The following is a 9940-nucleotide window of genomic DNA, read 5'->3' on the forward strand; positions in this document are numbered from 1 at the left end:
AAAAAAAAAAAAAAAAAAAAAAAAAAAAAAAAAAAAAAAAAAGTTCATCTCTTCTTTGAGTCTCAGAGTCAGTCCAGTCAGCAATGGGGGAAGAACTTAATGGCTGCTTCTCGTCCGTACATTGTACTCTTCTCGACTAGATCACAAAGCCTTCATCTCCTGTTCCGTTCTCAGATTAGACCCTCTTACTTCTTCTTTGCTTCTTGTCTCATTAGCGATTCGAATTGTTTTAGCTCGTTTCTGCGATTTGCTGTGAATGAAGTGTTTGGGGTTTCCGGGATTAAACATCGTCTTTTCAGTACTAGAGCTTCTTAAGTAAATGATTCTGTGTCTATTGATCTGCCCCTTATGTAATCCATGGAGAAAAAGGTGAGATTTTTTTTTTTTTTTTCCACATTGTTACGAATCATAACTCATGATCTTCTTTTTTTCTTTTTTGGCATTAGAGCTTTAGATTGATGATGCTGCCACGTTTTCTTAATGTTGACATTGAGTTGCCAAATGAGCCAACTAAGATCACATTAGTTGCTTGTGTTTAAGCTTGAAGAAATGTTTGTTCATGAGGTTTTCATTGCGCAGATCAAAAAATTAATGGACGCAGAGTCGGTCATTGTCAAGGATATGTCTGGTGAAGGGGGACGATGTGTTTGGTGGTAACTTTTGCTTAACTCTTTGTTCTTCTGTTAAATCATATTCCAAAAAGTTTATACAAATCGAAGTTGTGAGATCTCATCTGTGTGTTGGATTGTTCTGTTTCTGAGATGAAGATGGACCACATTTTTCACGAAGCACCTAGCAACTTTAGAGCTCATCTTCTTTACTCTGGTCTTGATTTGAACAAGCTGCAGATAAATGGATCAAAGTTTGTAACAGTTATGACTCTCTGGTTTGATGTCTCATTGTTTTGTTGCAGCATTAACGTGGTATCAGCGGCGTTCAAGGGCATATCCTCAGCGATATGGCAGAGGATGGTGTATAAATCTATCTGGGAGGAGCTTCATAATGTGGTTCATGGCGTTTATCAGATGATAACAACGCCTCCTTTAGACGTTTGAAAAGCTCACATAAGTGTGACTAAAGCTCTTGAATCTTCTTTATATGGTCGAAACTTCAATGCCAAGAATTTGTTACTTCAATCGTGCTCCTCTAAGTAATTGAAGAAAATGACAGCATCAATCAGCCAGAAGAAGATGTTTATGCCTTCCTTGACTGTGTCTTCGGACAGGTAATAATTACATTATCCAATCTACATTTCATCTTCTTTATTTTAATCTTCAGGTGGTCTTGAAACCAACAAAGTCAATACCCACAGAGGAAACCCATCTTTCAAGACATGCCTGTCTCTGTATGTGCGTTTAAACAAAACATATGAGCTGTCTTTGTTTTGTTCTTGATAATATCACAGATAGAGATAAATCTTATTTAAGTCTTATTTTTGTTCCTTACTCTAGTCTTACACAAGTTAGGTTAATACGGAAAGTATTTGTTTACTGTAATTAATCTATCAAACACAAAGGTTAGTCATTTCAGTCTTCAAGTTCAAGTAAAATCCAGATCACAGTTTTGTAGCGTCTGTGAAACCTCAAACTATCTCCAAAGTCAACTCTTTTGTGTTAATCATATGATGAAACCATATCTTTTGGGTTAAGCTATAATAAACACAGTACATGAACCATCTATTATATATAGATGTCTCTCCAGATTATTTAAGAACCTCAAAAGAGAAGAAAGAAGTCACAGGGATCTATTAGAACCAAGAACATCACGGTGAAAATGAAGTTGTTTGATGCTCATTGTCACCTCCAGGACAAGAGGGTCATCGATAAAGCCTCCCAGCTCATATCTGCAGCTTTAGCTGTTGGTGTTACCAATTTCGCAGTCAATGGGACCTCCGAGGTATGTTCCCAATTTTTTATAGTCAGTACTATTACTCACATGTATACATATTTTAACGGGTTTTGTTTATGGAGACAGAAAGATTGGGACTTGGTGAAAGAGATGGGAGAGACGTATCCTTCTGTTGTTCCTTGCTTTGGAATTCATCCTTGGTATGAATTTTTATATGCAGATGAATTCGAGTTGATGCAAAAAGGTTCAGATCAAAGATTGTTCCTGATCTTTGCTATGTTTTTGGTTTGCAGGTTTATTGCTGATAGAAGCCCTCATTGGTTTAACACATTGAAGAAGTTATTTGAGACCACTCCTACTGCTGCTGTTGGAGAAGTTAGTCTCTTTATCTCTTGATTCATCTATTATTTTCCTAAATTCTTAAATGTTTACTTTGTTGGTCCAAGATTAAGTATAAACCGCAAAATGATATGTTTTAATGTATGATTTTGGATTTTGGCTGAGATCTCATCATATTAATATCTCCATAAAATTTATGTCTTTTTGCAGATTGGGTTAGACAAAGGTCCCTTAGCAGCAGGAATTGATTACTCAGACCAGCTAGTCGTGTTTCGCCCGCAGCTTGAACTTGCAAAAGAGCTGAACAGACCTGTAGCAGTTCATTGCATCGATGCATTCGATGATCTCTTAGAGATAATGAGGTATGTATATACATATCTACATGTTGCATTTACAAAGATTTTGAAGGGGAAAGCCTATAATGTTCTTTTTTCCATATGTCGCATTAAGTTTCTCGAAATATATACATGCAGATCCGTGGGACCTTTTCCTGCTGGTGTGATTCTTCATTCATTCAATGGTTCAGCTGAAGTTGTTCCTCAACTCGCAGAGCTTGGTGCATACTTCTCCTTTTCTGGCTGGTTCACTTACATTGATGAGAAAATTGCAAAGGAGACTCTGAAATCGGTTTGTTTTTTTCCCTCTGTAACAAAGACAACTTCTGGATAACGAAAGTATTGATTTTTTTTTAATGTTTTGACCGGGTCTGGTGTAGATTCCTTCGGATAGGTTCTTATTGGAGACGGATTCACCTGACGGGTTACCAAAATCAGATGATAGTGCTTCGGATCCAAAACCAACTCTCAATGAGCCTGCAAACATTCTTGCTGTATGTTATATTGTCACTTGACTTTTTGTCTTGTTTCTGCTGATTAGATTACACATTACTCGTCTGATGATGTTTTTCGGCGATGAACAGGTACTAGATTATGTTGCGAACCTGTCAAACATGAAGAAAGAAGAGCTCGCGGAGTTAAGTTATGTAAACACTGTGAGGTTGTTCTCTTATCCAGGTTCTAAGCTGCTTGCAGACCAGTAAAAATGTTGTCTAGCTCTCTACAGAAATGTAACATCATCCCTGATCAAAGAGACAAAAGAACAACATTACTATATCATCTTCTGTTTCTGTTAATTCTGCTAATTCTGCTCTTGTGTGTGTTATTATTATAATTAGTTGATGTGTTTGGAAAAAAACTAATTCTCTACAAAATCGTCTGTTGTTTCTGTTACTTGTACTAGAAGCTGTGATCTTTCTCTCTTATTATTGTCTTGTGTAAAAAAGGATATATACTGGTTTAAGAAAACATAAAAAAAAAGGAAAATTTGGAAACAAACTAAAATATCAAAGTACAAACGCTCTTCATATAAAATCCGAGAAAAATTACCAAGTCTCAAATGATCGAATATAAAACTTTTTAACTCAAGTTTAATTATCACAAATCAAACAAGAGAAGAGCTTCTGAATGAAAGATTTTGGATTCGAGTGACGAGTAGATCCTTTAGAAAGATCAAGGATCTCATGTCCATCACGACCTCCCTCTTTAGCTTTTTTGGACTCACCATTGAATCTAGTGAAAGCTTCTTCTACGTACTTTGCTGCATCCAAAACCTTCATGTTCTCCGCGAGCTTCAACGGGTAAATGTCTTTTACATGATCTCCTTTTAGTACAGCGGCTGCTTGAATCAACTCAATTTGAAAATCAGTGAGATCTTCATCTTCTTCTTGTGTTCCAATGTCTATGTCTCTTGGCCGTGGAAGTTCTGGTAATGTAACTGAAAGAATCGGAAGATGAAAAGAATTATAATAGCAAACCTAATTTGCATCTACTATGGAAACATAACCGACTTGATATAACCAATAGTTATACCGGGGCAGTCTGTCCTTGGGCTGGTCCGGTTGATGACAGCATCGAGTGTTCCTGCCCATTCGTCACGCTTTGTAAGAAAGCTCTTGAGGTTGAATATTTTTTTCAGTGTTGCCGGGATTGATGAGTGCTCAAACTGCGACGTTGGCTCTGGTCCGTTTGGCTCGTGCAACACTACAAAATCATGTTACGAACAATAAGTTTTATATAACAGTTGAGCAAATTATATATAAACCTTTATTTATATACAACAACAATTTTAATCAGCCCTTACTCTACTAAATTACGCACCCCTAACCCTAAGAGCAATGTACACTAATCTAATCAATACCCCGTTTTGAACCTAATATACAAATTGGTTCCATTAATTTGAGAGAATATACATACCGGTTCCAGGTTCGATCCAAGGTGAAATCAGCAATGCAGGAACCCTCACACCAAGTCGATCAAACTTAAAATTGTAAGGCTCGGGTCTAACAAGACCATCAGGGTTTGGGACACCAATGACTGGCGTAGGGACATGGTCATAATAACCTCCATGTTCATCATAAACAACAACAAAGAGAATCTCGTTCCACTGAGGACTAGCTCTTAAGGCTTCGTAGATCTCTTTGACTAGGTTTTGGCCATCAGCGACGTCGTTTTTGGGGTGATCATCATTGGCTGGAGCCGACATAATCTTGAAGTATCTTGGTTCGATGACCACATAGTTTGGAAGCTTCCCTGCTTTGCAATGTCTCTTGAAACTCAAGTGGTATTGATGGAAATTATCCACGTACTTCAATTTCCTCATGTTCCTAATTCATAGTATTCAAATTTTAAATATTATTAATTTGATTAATTAAATTATTACATTTACATGAACCATAATGGCGTAACTTATCATTTTAATGAGTATCAAAAAGTATTAATTGGACAACTTGTTCAGTCTACACTCTACACAGCTGGACACATGCAAACCCCAATAATGATTCTTCTTTTCAAAAATTGAATCTCATATGTTTTTGTTATAAAATTTAGATTAGCAACTTTCATAGTATTTTTCGAAATTTAATAATATATATAACACTAAGCAATGAAGTAGATATATTGCAATCCAGGTGTCATTACTAACGTTATTTGATTTATATTATATGATAATAATATTTGATTATTTCTACAATCGTGTAAATTCGTAACTCTTTTCAAAGTAAAATAAAAAGAAGAAGTAAAATATTATTACCTGTAAAAGAGGCAATTAGGAAAAGATTGGTAATAAATCCCAAACGTGAAACCACTCTCTTCAAGTGACTCGAACACTGTCTTCTGAGGAAACCCACGTACAAGTGCGTTAGTGTCATTACTAAACGCACCGTTTGAAGTCGCCGAATGTACGTAGAGTCGGTTAGGCTGCGTGGACGAAGGCAACGACGAGAACCACCGGTCACACACGGCGAATTCTTGAACTAGTTCTTTGAATACCGGAAGTCTCTCCGGCGGGAACCCTTGCATCACTACTTTCTCCGACATGCCTTTTGTGATCGCCTCCGCGTTTTGTACGAACCCGTTCATTTTCGGATCCGGGTACGGACTCTCGTGGCTGAACGGTTTCCCAAACACTTGTTCGTATATCGCCTGAACATTTTTTATAAGATACGTTGACTAAACCATTTCAATTGCCCGGTTCAGTTGTATCGAACCGAAAAATCCAAAATAACCATAAGGAATTTATATGTTCATCAGACCGGTTAATGACTGAACCGGAGGTGTACCTGAAAAGAGTGACCGGGATCAGGATCAATGTTCTGAGATTCTTTGCCGAAGAAGACTTGAGCAGAGTTAGGGTCGGATGTGGAGATTGGGTTGGATCTTGGTTCGGATTCGGATACTCCATCGATTTCTGGGTTAAGCTCCTTGAACCAACCTAACATGTTGTCGAAGGACCTGTTCTCCTGGACCAAAACGACAACGGTTTTGATCGGAGAAGATGATGAGCCACCACCAGAGCTCGTCTCCGCCACCATATTTTCGTTAATGACAAAAAAAAAAAAAAAAAAAAATCTGACTTCTTTAGTTGTGTTCTCTGACCTCTCTCTCTCTCTGTCTCTCTTAATTAATTAGCTGTGTCTCGTGTTAATAAATGGTAGCCTTAATATTCTTTATGATTAGTAAATCCCCTTATATAAATAAAATGGTAGTATAGTTTTACATTTAATTATAAGATATCTTTGAAACTCATAAACGGTAATTTTTTGGATTTGTTTCCTCTCACGTTCGGTGAGGTGGCAAAAGAACTCATCTTTTATTTTTAGTGCATAGGAAAAAAAAAACGTTATTTAAAATGACAGTTTATATAATGCATGTGATTCTTATAACTCTTTTTACCATTGTTAAATGAAAATTTAATTAAGGTTATATATGGGCGATACGTATTGCATTATATATAATTAGTCTCTATCTTTCAAAATGACAATGGAGTAGATGGAATTAGGTGTTGACCAAATTATTATTGCTAAAACTATATAGTCTGTAGCACGTCTCCGTATGAGTCGTTTTATTAGATACAGAACAAATTTTGCAAACGATAAGATTTTTTCTTGGAGAGGAAAATTAACCATTCGTTGATTACTGTGTACTACTAATGTTTCGTTTAGATGGAATATTAGTTAAATACAAATTCATAATATGTGCTATTATGACATAATGTCACATATGCATACCATATGTTAGTTAATATATCAAAAGTTAGTATCTTTTTAATCATTCAATTACAATTATAATTTGGACCCAGTGGCTAATATGGTTTTGCCTTTAGTTACTTTAGTCTTTAATTAGTCTTTTGATATAATCTACTCCATTCGAATAATTAAAGTAGATCTCATCTAATCTAAAGATTTATGAAAGAAGATGAAATATGCAAATAATTGTGTAAGTTCTTAACTTTGCTATACAACGAAAGAAAAATATACACGAGACATGAAAGCGCTCTTACATAAGTCTTAACCAAAGTCCAAACACATACAATTTTATTACAAGTAATTCTAATTCATTTTTATTTTGTTTTACACTTTTTCAATCATGGCGAACAAAGCAAGAGAACAACTTACTGAAAAAAGACCTTTGAGTTTTCGGTTTAGGAGCAGCATTTGGTGCTTCTGAATGTGTTGGTGTCACAACATGATCATCATCATCATCATTGCAATAAACGATGTCGTTCTCATCACATCCTCTTTCTCTTGCCTTCCTAGACTCTTCCATAAACTTATCAAACGCGTTCGTAACGTATTTGGAAGCGTCAGCAACGCAAGTTTCTTTGCATAGCTTGTGGATCAATTCTTCGTTTTTGTAGTCTCCTTTTAATCCCGCAGCCATTATTACAAGCTCTTCTTGAAATTCGCTTAGTTGTGCATTTTCTTTTGCCACCGTCGCTCTTAGCTTAACCGGAGTTGATAATGTTTCTATTTTAAGAAAAAAAAAGAAAGATTGAAGTTTGTATTCAAAACAACCATAAATAATGATGATATATGGGCCTATGGTTAGATTAAAAAATAAAAGAAGCAGTAATTTACCAGGGCAATCTAGTCTTGGTGAATCTCTAGTAATAACAGATTCAAAAGTGCCTGCCCATGAATCTCTCTTTGTCAAGAAATCTTTGAGTTTAAAAATCTTCTTTACCGTTGCGGGAATTGATGAATGCTCATATTGTGACCTTGGGTACGGCCCATTTGGTCCATGAATGACTACACATTTTAAGACATTAGGAGTTGATTAGAATATAAGATAACTAAATTAAATTAATGTCTACCGCTAATAAATTACGTACCTGTCCCAGGCTCAATCCAAGGAGAGATGAAGAATGTCGGAACCCTAACTCCGAGCCGGTTAAACTCAAAATTATAAGGTGGTGGTCCTAAGATACCATCAGGATTAGGAACTCCGTCGATGGGAGTAGGTACATGGTCGTAAAATCCACCATGCTCGTCATACGTTATAATGAATAAAATCTCGTTCCATTGAGGACTCGACCTCAATGCCTCGTAGACCTCTTTCACAAGTTTTTGACCTTTGGAGACGTCGTGAGATGGATGATCGTCGTTGGCTGGAGTTGACAATAGATCAAACCAACGTTGTTCCACTACGACGTAGTTTGGTAGTTTTCCTTCTTTACAATCTTTCTTGAATTGTATTCCGTATTGGTGGAAACGTGTCAAATACTTCAGTTTTCTCAAGTTCCTGAAACAAACAAAATATTAATAGCTTACATTTTTTTTGGATAAGATTTTCTTTTTCACTACTTACTTTGTTTATACGACTATCTTAATGTTTTAATTAGTCGTAACTTGGTAGAGAATAAAAAAACCTATAGAAGAGAGTAGAAGGAGGGAATTGGTGGTATATGCCGAAGCTTAAACCAGCTTCATCCAACGACTCAAATATCGTCTTCTGTGGAAACCCTTCGATTAGCAATTTCTTGTCGTTGCTTGTTGCTCCATGTGATGTTGCTGAGTGTACGTACAATCGGTTTGGCTGCGTTGATGCTGGAACCGATGCAAACCACCTGCCGAACACAAAAAACCACCAAATTTTGCTTTAAACCGGAAGAAGTAAAGTTAAATTAATTCAAGATCAGATGAACCAAACCGGTTTACCTATCACATATGGCGAAATTTTGAACCAATTCCTTGTAAACCGGCAAAGCGTCTGGCTTGAACCCGTTCATAACCGCGGAAGACATCCCTTTCTTATTTCTCTCGGCGTTTTGAGCAAAACCGGACATGGTAGCTGGACCCGGGTTTGGATTCGGTTTACCTGAATCCCATGGCTTACCAAACACTTGTTCGTAGATATCCTGAATGGAGTGACCTGGATCCGGGTCAACGTACTGAGACTGGTCTCCGAAGACGACTCCAAGAGAGTTTGGGTCGGAGGACGAAACCGGGTTGGATTTGGGATCAGATTTCGTGACGCCGTCGATTTCCCGGTTTAATTCTTTAAACCAGCCGAGGGTATGGTCGAAAGAACGATTCTCTTGAACCAAAACGACCACGGTTTTGATCGGATACGATCCTGAGCTTTCCGTCCTCTCGACCATTCTGTTTAATTTTCTTTTGCGAGTGTTAAAACGTTTTGAGTAGAAAGAACTCGTGGGGTTTATAAATATATAGTGATCATTAGAGATTTGAAGAACTAGTGTGTAGACGTAAACAACAAATCACCTACGCACGTCATAAGTTATATATTATCCACTGAATTGGTATAACCAGTCAACTATTCCAAATAAAAGTTGGAGAGGGAAATAAAATTATTACCAGTTTTGGTAAAATAGTAATTGATACAACAACTACCAGCACCCATAAGCTGGAATTGGAAAATAATAATTTGTGGCAAGGTTGATATCTTTACGACAACATTTATTTTAATTATTGTGTTAAAATTGGTTTGTGTCAACAAATTCATTATTCTCTCACTTTCTGATTCCATCTATTTAGTTTAAATTACTATATGTTTTTTTTTATTTCATAGAATTTTATGGTAGTGTTACTATGTTAGTTGTTTAAATTATGTGTTTGAAGTGTCATTTTCCTCGCAGCTAAATTATACTATATATTATATTACTATGAGACTTGAGTTACTTGTAACTTATAAACATAGATATATGAACGAGAAGAAAATTGTCAAGAAAAATAAGAACACACGTTACGGCAAAGAATATAAACGAGAATATGCGAATAAACGATAAATTAAATAAAGACAATACATATTGTTTTGATTTAAATTAGTATTAATAGTGCATATTCCTCCAAGAGATGCCTTTTCATAAAATCAATACTGTAATTCGTGGTCATAAAAGGCAAAAAATAGAAGATGAATTCGATCGTATGATCTTTGGATCTAGGTGGAATATAAAT

General features: G+C 36.3%; 3 protein-coding genes across 11 annotated transcripts in view; 1 reads left to right on the top strand and 2 right to left on the bottom strand.

The window, feature by feature from the left end:
- LOC104744443 (uncharacterized metal-dependent hydrolase YabD-like) lies at positions 25–3448 on the top strand. 8 transcript variants are annotated; one of them, XM_019236465.1, is made up of 10 exons: positions 26–369; positions 580–653; positions 768–825; positions 914–1896; positions 1975–2048; positions 2142–2223; positions 2398–2549; positions 2661–2814; positions 2903–3016; positions 3107–3448. In XM_019236465.1, the coding sequence occupies exons 4-10, from the start codon at positions 1774–1776 to the stop codon at positions 3224–3226; spliced, it is 819 nt and encodes a 272-aa protein (XP_019092010.1). In that variant the 5' UTR covers positions 26–369; positions 580–653; positions 768–825; positions 914–1773; the 3' UTR covers positions 3227–3448. The 8 variants fall into 8 exon arrangements, with proteins under 8 accessions (XP_019092009.1, XP_019092010.1, XP_010463800.1 ...); XM_019236464.1 differs by having other exon boundaries at positions 25–123; positions 216–369; positions 580–1896; XM_010465498.2 differs by having other exon boundaries at positions 580–1345; positions 1690–1896.
- LOC104744444 (non-specific phospholipase C3-like) lies at positions 3494–6168 on the bottom strand. The gene is made up of 5 exons (XM_010465499.1): positions 5804–6168; positions 5275–5666; positions 4440–4849; positions 4056–4226; positions 3494–3960 (listed from the first exon to the last, which is right to left on the bottom strand). Exons 1-5 carry the CDS (start codon positions 6053–6055, stop codon positions 3614–3616), a joined length of 1572 nt encoding a protein of 523 aa, XP_010463801.1. The 5' UTR covers positions 6056–6168; the 3' UTR covers positions 3494–3613.
- Positions 6945–9940, bottom strand: part of LOC104744445 (non-specific phospholipase C4) — a 3932-nt gene continuing 936 nt past the window's right edge. The window contains exons 1-5 of one of the 2 annotated variants that reach the window (XM_010465500.2): positions 8681–9197; positions 8392–8589; positions 7855–8264; positions 7601–7771; positions 6945–7489 (exon numbers count right to left, since the gene is read on the bottom strand). In XM_010465500.2, coding sequence (XP_010463802.1) covers positions 7104–7489; positions 7601–7771; positions 7855–8264; positions 8392–8589; positions 8681–9123 — 1608 coding nt within the window. In that variant the 5' untranslated portion in view covers positions 9124–9197 and the 3' untranslated portion in view covers positions 6945–7103. Of the gene's footprint in view, positions 7490–7600; positions 7772–7854; positions 8265–8391; positions 8590–8680; positions 9198–9940 lie in introns of those variants that run through there. The other variant, XM_010465501.2, reaches the window with a different exon arrangement.

This window comes from Camelina sativa, chromosome 15 (genome assembly GCF_000633955.1).
Source record: "Camelina sativa cultivar DH55 chromosome 15, Cs, whole genome shotgun sequence".
NCBI classification, from domain to species: domain Eukaryota; kingdom Viridiplantae; phylum Streptophyta; class Magnoliopsida; order Brassicales; family Brassicaceae; genus Camelina; species Camelina sativa.